The sequence below is a fragment of the Myotis davidii genome, unplaced genomic scaffold (genome assembly GCF_000327345.1).
Source record: "Myotis davidii unplaced genomic scaffold, ASM32734v1 scaffold223, whole genome shotgun sequence".
Lineage (NCBI taxonomy): Eukaryota > Metazoa > Chordata > Mammalia > Chiroptera > Vespertilionidae > Myotis > Myotis davidii.
Window position 1 is genome coordinate 4426972 of NW_006294609.1, and position 15248 is coordinate 4442219.

The window sequence follows — 15248 nt, forward strand, 5'->3', positions numbered from 1 at the left end:
GAGATACTCATTTATTTCAGCCCTTTGTAGTCAGCATGTCTCTATCAAAATAAACCTATGTTTCTATGAAAAAATAAAATAAAAATACATGACCTGCCCAACTCATGGTAGAAAGAGGCTGACAGAGAATAAGATTTAGAGTTGTTTCTATAGGAGCTTTGAATAAATATGTATTTAAAACCCAAAAGTAAGGATGCTTTTATGGGTCAATCATTTTCTTATTCTGACTTTAATGGAACTCCATGCAAATAGCAAGGAAAAAATTCATAACTTATCAATAAAAGTATAGGCTTTTTCAAAGAACAAAAAATAAAACCATGAAGTATTTTGCTTAGGTGTCAGTTTTTATAGTTATATTTCTTGCCTGACACTAGACAAAAAGAAAAAAAATCAGTCTCACAAAAGTATTTCAAGCCTCACAAGGCAGAAAAAATCCCAGACAATTAAAGCGGTGTTCATTATTCGTTCCCACCATGCATTACTTACTTCCTGAACACCACATTCAAAACACTTATTTTCTTCTACTGGCTCTGGAGTTTGACAGTACCGGCAAACAGGGCACCTATCCAAGACACCAAAAGATAATGCAGATTAAATAGAAAACAGCTGTTATACAACCCAACAGTAAAAAACTTAATTTTAAATACTCCTCTAATATCTTTTATCATAACTAAAAATAGCACTCAAAATATACTTCTGAGCTATTTGCAAACAAAATGAAAACACACACCAAAATCTTGATAAAGCAGAGGAAAGGGAGAAATCTTCATCTGCCTCATACCTTTCCCACTCTCCTGTCTAAGGCTTACATAATCAAAGGATTACATAATGGGCTAGAATTAGGGACTTGAGACAAGTTATTAATTTTTTCATGTCTAGGTACCCATAAGGTATTTTTACTTTAAATAATCTACCTTATACCCACTTTGAAAAGTTTAAATTATTTAAAATGAATCCAGTCCTCTCAAGGTTGCTCCTAAGAGTTGAAACTAAACTCTAGTAAATTTCACCAAATTAAAAATAAAGTAAGTCAATGTACTTCCTGAAATACACATGACACATATAAGAAACATCATGTGGAAGAAGATATCAGCGCTCTGTGAGTACTCAAGTTTCAATTTACAAAATGCAATAAAAACAGCAGTGAAGTCCTAGCTCGTTTGGCTCAATGAATACAGCGTTGACCTGTGGACTGAAAGGTCCCCAGGTTTGACTCTGGTCAAAAGCACATGCCTGGGTTGCAGGCTCGATTCCCATTGTGGGGTGTACAGGAGGCAGCTGATCAATGATTCTCTCTCATTATTGATGTTTCTATCTCTCTCTCTCCCTCTCCCTTCCTCTCTGAAGTCAATAAAAATATATTTAAAAAAACAAACAAAAAACGACAGTGAAGCCAAACTCATAGATACATAGAGTAGAAAGATGGTGACCAGGGCCCAGGGGATAGGAAAATAGGAAGATGTCAAGGGATACAAAGTTTCAGTTATGTAAGACGACTAAGTTCCTAGAATTGGTGCACATTAATGTGACTACAGTTAATATTATACTGTGTACTTGAAATCTGCTAAGAGGGTAGATCTTGGGTGTTCTTACCACACACACAAAAAAAAAAAAAAGGAAAAAGGGAAATGGTAAAAGTATGAATGATGGATTATGTTAATTGGCTTGGTTGTGGTGAATATTTAATATTTCACAATGTATACGTAGATTGGGTCATCAAGTCATACATCTTAAATATGTAATTTCTGACTGTCAAATATACCTCAATAAAATCGAAAAAAGGGACGATGAAAAAATCCATTAACCCTTTTCAATTATACTTAAGACAAAGTAACTGAGTTAAGTACTAGCCATTAATATTTTTGTCAGATGGGTAAAGATGATACAAAGTGAATTATTGTTGAGGCTAACTGAATTGGCACAAGAAGAAAGAATGCTCAAGAAACAACTAGTATCAATTTGTTACCCAACTGCATAAATAAAACCAACAAAAGGAAATCAGTATGTAGAATATGTTAGAGATTCTTGTCACAGAAGGAGTCTGTGTTGCCCTAGCTGGTTTGGCTCAGTGGATAGAGCATCAGCCTGTGGACTGAAGGGTCCCAGGGTCGATTCTGGTCAAGGATACATGCCCAGGTTGCAGGCTTGATCCCCAGTAGGGGGCATACAGGAGGCAGCCAATCAATGATTCTCTCATCATTGATGTTTCTCTCTCCCTCTCCCTCCCCACTCCACCTCCCAGAAATCAATAAAAATATATATATATAAAAGAAAAGTCTGTGTTCCTAAGAGAAAGTTAAAGGATCCAGTCTGTCTCTTTCTTCAGTATCAACAGAAAAGACAGAAGACAACTTGAAGAAAAAACGAAATGGCCACTGGTAAGCAGCAGGCGTCTTGTCAAAGCTGGAAACTAGCCCCCTGCCATCCCTGTGGTCTGTGTGGCAGCTGTAGTAGCGGTTGGATAAGAAAACAACAAACTAATTCTGAGATCTAAGTGTCAGAATGGCCTTTGTGAACTGTAAGTATGACCCTGAGAATGAAAAGGAAAAAGGGAGCCCAGCCTGAGTGGCTCAGTGGTTGAGCGTTGACACATGAACCAGGAGCTCATGGTTCAATTCCCAGTCAGGGCACAAGCCCAGTTTCAGGCTTGATTCCCATTAGCGGATGTGCAGGAGGCAGCCAATCAATAATTCTCTCTTATCACTGATGTTTCAATCTCTCTCTCCCTCTTCCTTTGAAATCAATAAAAACATATATATTTTAAAGTCAAATACTTGGACTGGTTCACTTTTGGTGGTGGCTATTTTAATTCTGGGAAAGGTTAAGAGTGGGCTTTAATAGGGTTGGGAGATGAGCTTGCTCCTGTACTCACGTCGTGTCATCCCAGCGCTGCAAACACTGGCTGTGGAAGCTGTGGTTACATAACGTGGTGAGGATGCCATTCACGGACTCATCCATGCGCTCCAGACACACTGTGCACTTGGGGAGTTCGGTCAGATCCATCACAGGGAGACTGGCACCCTAGAATGAAACACCTCACATAAGCCCCACTCTTCATCCACCAGTTCTAATTTTTTAAAACAACAGTTTTCCTATTGCCCTTTGACTCCTGGAAGGATATTCTCAACATTATTGCTCTGTGCAAATAATTTAAAATTTTTATTCAAGCAACAAATACTGATTGAGCGCCTCTGATCTTCCCAGCACTGTGCTAGGCACTGGGGATACAGAGAACAAAGCAGACAAAGATCCCTGCCCTCACAGAGCTGACATTCTGGGAAGAGAGACTGCCTCCAAAACCTTAAAACAGAGAATCTAAAATGTCAACAGACTCCTAACTCTAAGTGTAAGGGTCTATGATTATAACAGAATACAAATGAAGAAAAGCAGCAGAGTCTGGCTGGCAGATGTGAGCGTCAACCTATGAACCAGGAAGTCACAGTTCAATTTAGGTCAGGACACATGCCCAGGTGGCCGGCTCTATCTCCAGTAGGGGGTGTGCAGGAGGCAGCCAATCAATGATTCTCTCATCATTGATGTTTCTCTCTATCCTCTCTAAAATAAATAAAAACATAAAAAATAAATTAGGATGGGGATTAAGGGTTGATATTTAAAATACAAACACTTCTTTTAGGCTTTAGGCAATGTTTCATTGATCTAGAATAGATGAACCTAATTTTCAATGATACAGATAATATCCTTTTATTTATTTATTTACATTTTTGGACAATTTTTAAAACGGACATAAAATTCACCAAAGTATACAATTCAGTGGGTGTTTTTTGTTTTGTTTTTTGGTTACTCACAAGTTTGAGCAACCATCACCACAACCTAATTCTAGAACATTTCTATCATCTTGAAAAGAAACCTCGTTTTCATCAGCAGTTACTCTCCTCTTACCCCGACCTCTGGCAATCATTCATCTACTTTCTGTCTCTATGGATTGGCCTATTTTGGACATTTCCGTAGATATCTTACTGTTCAACTTTATACCATTCTGATATGTATATCAAATATAAGGATTATTCATACTTACATCTTCAGATTTCAGTACTTCAGCCCTTTCCACATAGACCAGCTGGCAAACATCATCTTCTATTGAGTTGAACTGGCGGCCATTGCATGCCATATAAAAACTATCTGCATCAGCCTAGGTACACCAATGGGGAAAAGAAAAAAATTGAGAGCCTGAAAACGCGCTTTATATTCAAGATGCATAGCTTCAATTATTCTCTTCATTGTCTTTTAAAACTTATACTTGAGAGAGAAATCAACGGCCATAAGTAACATCTACAGAAGCAGGAAGCAGGTTCATAGGCTAATCGAACTCTGCAGCTCAATATCCTACATCTCTACAATGTTTCCTGACACATGATAGTTTTACTGGAACCAGAAGCAGCTACTAATGTGTAATAAGCTGACAGCTAGTATAATTTTATTATTTGACCACAATGGTCAACACTTCCCTTAATAGCAGTATTTTTTTTCTTCTCTAGTCAGCACTTTCATAGCAGCTGAAAGCAAAACACTTATATTTGCAAAGCTTGGAACCAAATCCTAATGGAAGATTGTTAGGGAATAGTCATTTTCAAAATATGTCAGCATCTATGTTCAAAAAAATAAAGGACATGTGGAACTGGAATGAAAAGCTCTCTTCAATAAACCAAGTAATAATGATACATGATAAGGATCCCGTAAGGAAATTTAAGCAACCCAGTGTGTAATACCAAAAGCAAAGCTCTTGGCTAAAATCAAGATGAATGAGCCTTTGAAATACTAAGCCTCCTTCCCTTGGAGTGAAAGATAGATGGAATTAGAAGAAAAAGTCCCTTGCAAAGGCATAAATGCATTTGTGAATATGGACACAAGTAAATCAAACCTAGACTAGCCTTAGTAGAAAGTAACAAAGAGATGATTTCAGTTTTTAAACTCAGTAATTTTTAGAGGCAGCTAGAGGCCAAGTCTTGTCTGGGTTTCACTCCCACACAGCCATTAGCCCAAACATTGGAAGTTGTGTGCTTTGGCCCTATCAAAGCAGACAGGCTGCTTGTGGGGAGGAAGAGTATCTGCAGAACAGTAAGATATCTACGGAAATGTCCAAAATAGGCCAATCCATAGAGACAGAAAGTAGATGAATGATTGCCAGAGGTCGGGGTAAGAGGAGAGTAACTGCTGATGAAAACGAGGTTTCTTTTCAAGATGATAGAAATGTTCTAGAATTAGGTTGTGGTGATGGTTGCTCAAACTTGTGAATAACATCTAAGAAGAGATTCAAGACTGTAGCAGGCAAAAATTGCCCTGGAGGTCTACCTTCATGGGGTTCTGAATCTTTAACAGCAAAAGCTTACAATGAGCTTTTCACGGCTTTAAATGTCATTCTAATGATGTAATCAAGTGTGGATTCTTGATTATTTATGCTTTCTTAATATGAGCAAGGGAGCTAACCAGCTGAGAAAGGACAACCAATTCTGAACAGTTATATTTAGGTGGGGGGGTAGGAAGGTTTTCTTTCAGGAAACAACCTAGTGTACAGACTACAATTGATTTTAACATCAAAATGTTAAAAGCTAGTTCTTCGATAATACATTTTAATACTAAGAAGAGGCAATCTAATGGCTTCCCCCATTCTTTAAAGAGTAATGACTTCTTGCCCTGACCGGTTTGGCTCAGTGGATAGAGTGTCGGCCTGCGGACTCAAGGGTTCCGGGTTCGATTCCGGCGAAGGGCATGTACCTTGGTTGTGGGCACATCCCCAGAAGTGGGTGTGCAGGAAGCAGCTGATCGATGTTTCTAACTCTCTATCCCTCTCCCTTCCTCTCTGTAAAAAATCAATAAAATATATTAAAAAAAAAAGAGTAATGACTTCTTCCTGAAATGTTTATAGATGAGGAAGCAGCACAGTGAGCAAATGGATTCATGTTCTGAGGAAAGTGATGGGCTGGGAATGAGGGCCACTGGTCAGCTCTTCAGGGTCCCAAGCACCAGGAGCTGCGCCAGCTGAGTGAGGAAAGGAAGACCCCCTCCTTGGGCCTCCAGCTCTGTAAATGCTCATTAAGCGACTATGCCTCCTTAGAGGAAGGAACAAGGTTTGTGTGACACAGGGCATGTGATGAATTCTATTCAGCACCAGATAAATTAATCCTTTCTGGAGGGAGTTGTTTATACCGAAGAAATATATTTTTTGAACACACTGATCTCTTCTTTAAAATGTTGGTATTGGAAATGTAGCTTCACTTTTTCAAATATTTACTGAGTACCTAGCATATGTCAGTAGAAAACAAAATACACATGGTTCCCACTTCAACCCACCACTGAAGTACACAAAAGCATGAAGCTAACTGCAAAATTCGCAAAATAAACAACTCTTTTATTTAAAATGTTTGCACTGTATAGAGCCCAAAATTTAAAGAAACCAGCTTTTGTTTTTTCCTTAGTCCTTCTTCCTACTGTTCCTGTCTCAGGATAAATTTGAGAAAAAGAAAAATCCATCATGATCAAGGTTTCTTTATTATCATGAAGATCACTATAGTATTGAGAACATATTTTTACTTCTCAAAAGAGGGTCTTGCTGGGCCACGGTTGCTCAGTGGTTGAGCGTAGACCCATGAACCACGAAGTCACGGTTGGATTCCTCGATCAGGGCACCTGCCCGGGTTGTGGGCTTGATCCCCAGTCTGAAGGCAGACGATCAATGATTTTCATCACTGATGTTTCTATCTCTCTCTCTCCCTTTCCCTTCCTCTCTGAATTCAATAAAATATATTTAAAAAAAGAGGGGTCTTTAAGGTTGCCCTAAGCATGCAAGTGAAAATGAGCCAACACACACTATCCTCTCAAAAGTTTTGTTCCCAAGAAATATGAAATTGACCTCCTGTCTTCCTGTGTCCTGATGAATTACAAATTCTTTAACTAAAGAGTAAATTTCCTAAAGGTCACAGTAAACTTTGTGAGCACATCCTATATAATAAAAGGCTAATATGCAAACAGACCAAACGGCAGAATGACTGGTCGCTATGAAGTGCACTGACCGACAGGGGACAGATGCTCAACGCAGGAGCTGCCTCCTGGTGGTGAGTGCACCAGAAGCCGGGCTCGTGGCTGGTGAGCACAGTGGCGGTGGCAGGAGCCTCTCCCGCCTCCATGGCAGCGTTAGGGACGTCTGACCCATGGGGAGCGGGCCTAAGCCACCAGTTGGACATCCCCCAAGGGCTCCTGGACTGTGAGAGGGCACAGGCCAGGCTGAGGGACCCACCGCCCCCAAGTGCACAAATTTTGTGCAACAGGTTTCTAGTCTCTTTATAATACCTCCAGCATAAAGCCAAGGCCAAAAGAAATTCATGAGGTTATAAAAGATAAAGAGAAGGTCCATTATTTTTTTTTTATTATTTTTTTATTGATTTCAGAGAGGAAAGAAGAGGGAGAGAGGGATAAAAACATCAATGATGAGACAGAATCATAGATTGGCTGCCTCCTGCACGCTCCCCATTGGGGATTGAGCTCACAACCCAGGCATGTGCCCTTGACTAGAATTGAACCCAGGACCCTTCAGTCCACAGGCCAATACTCTATCCATTGAGCCAAACCAGCTAGGGTGGTCCATTATTTCTTAATAATAATTCTCTGGTGAGAAAAAGGAATAAGAATATAGCCTGGCCGGTGTGGTTTAGTGTGGACCTATGAACCAGGAGGTCATGGTTCAATTCCTGATCAGGGCACATGCCCGGGTCACAGACTCAATCCTCAATGGGGGCATGCAGGAGGCAGCCAATCAATGATTCTCTCTCATCATTGATGTTTCTATCTCTCTTTTCCTTTTCCTTCCTCTCTGAAATCAATAAAAACATATTAAAAAAAATATAGTTAGCTGCCCAGGCTGTGGAATCAGGCTGCCTGGGCTTCAATTCCCAGCTCTGACAACTATTAGCTGTGTAGCTTTGGGCAAGGGACTTATTCACCCTTGTTTCCACAATTACATAAGTAACATAAAAACATCTACTTCATGGCATTATTGAGAGGATTCAAGGAGCTGATGCATGAAAAGCACTTAGCACAGGCCTGGCATCTATCTAAGCAAGTGTTCAACACGTGGTAACTATTGAGTCTATTATTTTCATTAGGGCTCAATAATAACACCAAGTCTTATACTAGGAGGATACTTGTAGGCCTTAGAAAGTCCCTGATAGGATGAGCCTCTGACCCTAAGATCCAGCATTAACGATAATACAACTCATGACACCAAAGTCAAGGGTTCTGTCCTCATGGGGAAGAGCATGTGGTAAGCTGTTTCAAAGTTTTAGAAAACATTCATCAACTTGAGCAACCTGCACTTGATCAAAAGACAGGTACAGAGCCAATGCATGAGTACAAAGAAAATGTATTAACAGTAATAGCAAATTCCCACAGCATTATCTGCACACTATGAAGCACTTGTTAGAAGAAAATTTGTGGGTTTATTAGACTTCAGACTAACAAATCTAATACGTTCCTAAACATTTTCTCCAATCTGTTTCTGTGATTTTTCCTTTTTCTGATCGGCTTTGTTAAGTAGGAGCAGTAACTAAATTACTGCCATTACACAATTTCTTGCAGACAGTGACTGTCTCCCCTTTCCCACACTTTCATACCACTCCTTAAGGTAAGAGGGGTACACCCTAGGGCAGTGATGGCGAACGTATGACATGCGTGTCAGAGGTGACACGCGAACTCATTTTTTTAGTTGATTTTTCTTTGTTAAATGGCATTTAAATATATAAAATAAATATCAAAAATATAAGTCTTTGACATCAGAGATAAGTGAGGGTTTTTCAAAATGCTAACACGCTGAGCTCAAAAGGTTCGCCATCACTGCCCTAGGGATTAAAAGTGAGGGGTCAAGCCGAAGCCGGTTTGGCTCAGTGGATGGAGTGTCGGCCTGCGGACTGAAGGGTCCCGGGTTCGATTCCGGTCGGGGGCATGTGCCTGGGTTGCGGGCACATCCCCAGTGGGAGATGTGCGGGAGGCGGCTGATCGATGTCTCGCTCTCATCGATGTTTCTGGCTCTCTGTCTCTCTCCCTTCCCCTCTGTGAAAAATCAATGAAATATATTGGAAAAAAAAAAAAAGTGAGGGGTCAATCCCTAGCTCAGTCACTTACATCTAGCTTTGTAACCCTTGGCAAATTCCCAAACTCGCTCAGCAGCTAGTTTCCTCATTTTGTAAAACAAGGATAACAACAGTACTTATCTGCCTCACAGGGTTTCTAGTGAGGATGAAATGAGATAACTCACATTAAGCATTTAGCACTGTGAATGGTACAGAACAAGTAGTCTATCTTATTATTACTTTTACCAGGTTTAAAAGGTTTAACATACCACTTGCCCATTTATTGTAAAACTTTTCAGTGACTTCGGGTCTCTTGACAATGAAAGCAGTTAAGTGCTTTTCCATTCTCAACTTGTAGGACAGTTGAAACATTTCTTTTAAATGTTTCGTTCAATGATAGGGTGCTTTGAAAGGTTAAAGATAACAATTGTGCACCCTCTTGTACACAGAACTCCATTCTAAGTGTTCTCTTTCTGTGGGCCATAGAACAGATAATATAACTCTCACTTCTCTTAACTTCCTTCCCATGAACAATGAATGGCTGCTACTGCTGTCAACATTGGATTTTCTATAACGAAGAAGGAAATGCCTAGTGGATCTTGCGTCATGGGCTCCTTTTCACCCACCAATTTCAGTGACCAGTCAAGAGACAAAGGCAAATGACCCCACAGGAACACCCATCTTTGCCAATCTGCAAATGAGGTGAGATTGAAGTAATTTTTGACAAAGCCGCATTTCAAAACTAATGAATAGACAAATATAACAGGCTATTAAAAATAAACACACAGACTGAATGAAACCTACAGATAAGGTAGCTCTTTAATAACCTGGATAACACCTAAAGCTTACTTCATTTTTATATGCATAAAGACATATGCATACTCCTAAGAATATCTAACATCTTTAGAACTGAGACACGTAAAGTATGAGTTATAATGCACAAGTGCTTTTAAAAACTGAAAATATCACCACTCTTTCAGTGTTTGTTTCTCTATTCTCTATTTCCAACCAGAATTATAGAGCATCTTTAATACGTCAAGGAATGTCACAAAAATCCCTCGTCACCAAAATTAAAAAAAAAAAGAGAGATCGATCTTATTTTCTAAAATGTGCCAAAGAAGGTCTTTTAAAAAGAGCATGAAAGAAGAAGGGGCACAAGTGTTATAATGGCAAACTGATAATTGCTGTCAACTTTTAAAAGTTTGGAAACTATTATTCTACTGGAATAGTTACTATTTGATAAAAAAAACAAAAAAACAAATACAACCCTAGATTTCATACCAAATCTGATTTATAAAAAAAGTATGGGTATGAATTAGGAAATTCAGTGTCTGCTAATTAATTTAGAAGTAATTCTAGAATTACAATACCCGAGAAGACAAGTTATGAATCTTAAGTGCAAAATGCTGTAAACCACACACAGCTAGTATTATACAATTTCAAAAACACAGTTTCTGTGGCAAAGAGATTTTTAGTATCTTAACTTTTACCTGTGCACTAAACTTTATCAGCACCATATATTGATTTGGAGTAGAGTCTCTGATGATTTTCATTTGTTCAATTACTTCATTAAATGGGGCGACAAACTTCATAAGGTCATGACTGGTCATTGTAGCAGGGACTGTGAGAATACACAGCATGGCACTACGCCTCACATCTTCTTTTAAGGAGGTCATCTTACTAATAAGACAACAATTAGACTGTCTTGAATAGACGTATAGTTAGTTCACACAACACTAATTAGACAACTTTTACGTCCAATAGGAAAAATAAAACATGTAATACTTCACATATCAATTAAACAGCTTATTATTTTATTTGAAAATCCATACTACATAGGTAAATGCAGAATCCCTTAAATATATCTGCCATGGAGTTTAAGGTAAGCTTCGTAATGTTCTACATTACACACACCAGTGAAATTTTTAATCTTTAGTGAAAAGCTTGTTATGGTTACAAATCTGCAGTAGGCAAATTTGCAGTTTGTTGTTTTATTTTCGTTAGTTGTTCTTGTTTAGTTTTTTAAATAATAATCTCTCACTCAGCTGGCATGGCTCAGTGATTGAGCACTGACGTATGAACCAGGAGGTCACGGGTTCTCCCAGTTAGGGCACCTGCCCCAGTTGTTGGCTCGATCCCCAGTGTGAGGCATGCAGGGGGCAACCAATCAATGATGCTCTCTCATCATATCTCTCTCCCTCCTCCTTCCTCTCTGAAATAAATAAAAATATATATTAAAAAAAATCTCTCATTGTGTAACTTGGAAGCACAATGCTAACTCTGGACTTCTCTTAAGGGTCTAGAAGATAAAAGAACTCTAAATATAAGAAAGAGAATTCTGAACCATGAAGATGTGACTCTGAAGATTACAGAAAGTGTTGCTGGGTTGTAAGCTAAAATGGGGGTGGGGAGAATTCTCCCTAGCCTTTTTGAAATGGTGCAAACTCACTTCAACAGCTGTGATTCCACATGGATACCTGAATATTCTGAGTATTCACTATTTCCCTGTAGGAACTTAGCATCCGAGTTAGGATAAGGATAGCCTTTAAAGAAATCAATTACTAATTATCCCAGAAGCTGATGGCCCAGCTTATAGATTTAGTCAAACGCTTCCTTTCTGTTGGCCTCCTGCAAGCCTACTGCTTGGACCACAGAAAAGGGTAAAAAGAGGTGATGAAATTGCTACCATTATCTGATTTCTTAGTTTCTTTCATAAAGATTTGGTGGGGATATGAGACTACTATGATGTTATGGATCATTTGTAATTTTCCTTTGCAATCTTCTTTCCTTTCCCTTTACCAATCATCTTGCATGCCTACCTTCTCAGGGAATATTTTCCTAGGAAGGCTATTTACACATTTCTTTTATAAGGAGAAGCTCTGACCCAATCTACAAGATTAACCAAATGTAAAACATTTAAGAATTCTCTCACACACAATATATGAAAGTACTATGTTTTTGAAGCTTAAAATACACACTTCCCTTCAGGGTAAAAGATTTTTCTCCTCTCTCAAGCAAAAAATAAACCAACTCAAAAGGAAAAAGGTTTTTCTTACTTTGTCTTATATAGATGCATAATACCATGAACTATTTCAACTGATGGATTTCCACTGAAGAATGAAATCTGGTCTGGAAGCTGTTTGGATGGAGAATCGGGAGCAGTATTTACACTTTCTTTACTTTGATCTTTACTTTTCTGTGCAGTGGGGGATGCTTCTGAAGACTTTCTTTCTTCCATTGCAGCTTTCAGGTCATCTTTCACAAATCAAAAATTAGCAGATTATAAAATGATAGGAAATATGCTGAAGGATTCTAATTAGATTAAAATTTTGAGTCAGAATAATGAACTCTGACAGAGAAATTGTCATGTATTAAGAACTACATTCACAGAACAGCCATATTTTGGGGCATCTCAACTTGAAAGTGCTCTTTCCTCCATAAAAATCCCATTATCGCCCTCAAGGTGACTCTTACATCTATCTATCTATAATAATAAAAGGGTAATATGCCAAATAGACCGGATGTCCTTCCTGATGAAGCCGGGGGCGGAGGGAAGCAGCCCGAGTCCTGGTTGCCTGCTGGTGGCAAGAGGAGGGAAGATCAGGTCCCAGGTGCCAGAGGGAAGCTGCTGCCAGCAGCCGGGGGAAGGAAGGCCTACTCTTGCACAAATTTTTGTGCATCGGACCTCTAGTATATATATAAAAGCCCAATATGCTAAGTGTCCGCCTGTTCGGTCAACCGCTCGACCAGTCTCTATGATGCACACTGACCACCGGGGCAGATGCTCTGACTGGTAGGTTAGCTTGCTGCTGGGGTCCAGCCTGTCCCTGATCAGAACTGGGCGAGAGGGACCAGACATGCCCTGTAGCCCTCCCACAGTCCCTCCCCAGCCTCTAAAATATTTCTACTAATGAATTTCCTTTCGATGTGCATGAATTCGTGTACTGGGCCTCTAGTTTGTTAATATCATAATAAAAGCAGGTGTCTTACATCATGCACTTTTAAATAGGACAAACATTCAGAGCTATTAAGTTTGAAAACCAACCCTACCAGTTCTAAGCACCTCCATGCTGGAGATGTAGTATACATCCACTCATCCACTCCCCTGGCTGGAGTGAGCTGGCAGAGCAGGGAGAGACACAACATGCTTATTTGGATTCATTCATGATCTGCCACTGACCTAGGTGGTAAGTAGCTCTCCTCACCGTACAGAGTTGTCGACCCAGATTGTTAGAATTAATTTAGAAGAAATATTTGGGGAAGTTGAAATGTGCCTTGGCAATCTCATGTAAGGCACACAGTCAGTGAAAGATAAAAGTATGCTAAAAAGCATGGGCTCACTGACCAACATGTGTCAACAGGCAACCAGAGGTTTACGTTACAAAAGAGTCTAGGGTTTTAGAAAACATACCTGGGTTGGACTTCATGGTCTCAATGATCACGTCTGTCATTTCTCGACGGCCAAGATGCTGATGTATGATTGCTGCTTTCTCCCCTGGTGACTTCCCTTCTAAACAGGCCACAGCTGAAGCTAGTGTCTTCTCTTTGATCTCCTCATCGGACATTTCCCCGGCTAAAGAACACATGAATGATTAATACCTGATAATAAAACAGGCTCTTTTCCACTCTTAATGTATCCACCGATAGGTTTCCCTTTTCTCTGCTGCTTTCCCGACGACGCCGTTGCAGTGTCCATCTCACTCACTTCTGGGGCTCCTGCAGTGCCCGGCAGACAGTCAGTCAATACCCAGTGCAATAAATTCAGAAACTCTGGGCTGTTCCAGGGAAATAATTCACTTCTAAAGCAATTTAATGAGAGCGATCCCTTCAAGGAGGTTTGACAGTGATTATGCCCAGATGCACCAAACTTTTTGTAATACCTAGTAAAGCACAATTGTGTGCTGAACCCAAAATAAAGTACCAAATCATTATCATTAATAAAGAAAACTTGCCGAAACCGGTTTGGCTCAGTGGATAGAGCTTCGGCCTGCGGACTGAAGGGTCCCAGGTTCAATTCCGGTCAGGGGCATGTACCTGGGTTGTGGGCACTTCCCCAGTGGGGTATGTGCAGGAGGCAGCTGATCGATGTTTCTCTCTCATCGATGTTTCTAACTCTCTCTCTCCCTTCCTCTCTGTGAAAAATCAATAATATATATATTTTTTAAAAAAAGATAGCTCCTCGCCCATAAAATAATACTCTATCTTTAATCTGCAGCTCCAACATTCACGTACTCAGGGACGTCTCCCACTGCTGCCACCCCTACCTGCCTCGGCCCCCCCCCCCCCCCCCCCCCCACACCGCCCCACCCCAAATGGCGCCTCCTGCAATAGTTTTCCAGACTGTTTCTTCTCCGCCTTCATAGTGGTGGTTCTCTCTTTATTCTGTAATTAATTCACCCGTCTCCCCCGGGATCTGCTGGTTCCATTACGGCGTGGACCACGTCTGGTTCTGCACACAAACTACAGCTCAGCAGACAGGGTGCGTTCGGTAAGCGTTTCGGGGTGCATGTTACGGTTCGGCAATGGTCTGAGGTCCAAGGAACGGCCACGGCCGCTCCGCTCTCACAGCCTCGGGGGGTCCTGGGGCCGGTGAGGAAGGGCTCCGGGTCTCCGAGGTAGAAGCCCAGTCTCCCGGATAAATCGCGGGCAAGTCACTTAATCACTGGGTTTTCCTGTCCCAGTTTGTGACCCGGGGCATCCACCAATCAAACCGGACAGGGTTGTTAAGACAAAATACACACAGTCGGGTTGTGGGCTACAGGAAATGCACCAACGTTCATTACAGGAACTGCCAGTGTTACACGGCGCCTAAATGAATAGTTTTTTTTTTTTTTTCCAAAGAGGAACGATTTAATTAAACCAGGGACCGTCCGCATCGCTGGGAATTCAGTCCCCGCCTTCACAAAGCCGAGAGGAAAGCGACTCACAAACTCGACTGTAACCGAGGGCGGGGCAGCGACGCGCCAGGTGTAAACAGAGTTCCCGTGGGCGGCGGCGGCAGGAGGGAGGGTCGGGCAGGGCCTCCTCCCGGAGCCACCTGGGGAGGCCCCCCAACCCTCAGCTTCTTCCTGAGGCAACAGCACTCCCCGGGACCCTCCCCAGGCCCGTCCTTGCGGAGGACAAGTCCCCCCCGGGGCCCAGGCGCCGGCGGGGCGGAGGGGCGGCGAG

At 41.0% G+C, this 15248-nt stretch overlaps 1 protein-coding gene across 1 annotated transcript in view; it reads right to left on the bottom strand.

Annotated features, from left to right (window-relative positions):
• Positions 1-13681, bottom strand: part of BRAP (BRCA1 associated protein) — a 27604-nt gene extending 13923 nt beyond the window's left edge. Inside the window, exons 1-6 of the mRNA XM_006768918.2 lie at positions 13492-13681; positions 12137-12335; positions 10571-10760; positions 4037-4150; positions 2873-3021; positions 487-562 (exon numbers count right to left, since the gene is read on the bottom strand). Of these exons, the coding sequence (XP_006768981.2) occupies positions 487-562; positions 2873-3021; positions 4037-4150; positions 10571-10760; positions 12137-12335; positions 13492-13666 (903 nt within the window). The 5' untranslated portion in view covers positions 13667-13681. The remainder of the gene's footprint in view (positions 1-486; positions 563-2872; positions 3022-4036; positions 4151-10570; positions 10761-12136; positions 12336-13491) is intronic.
• Positions 13682-15248: the final 1567 nt, after the last annotated feature.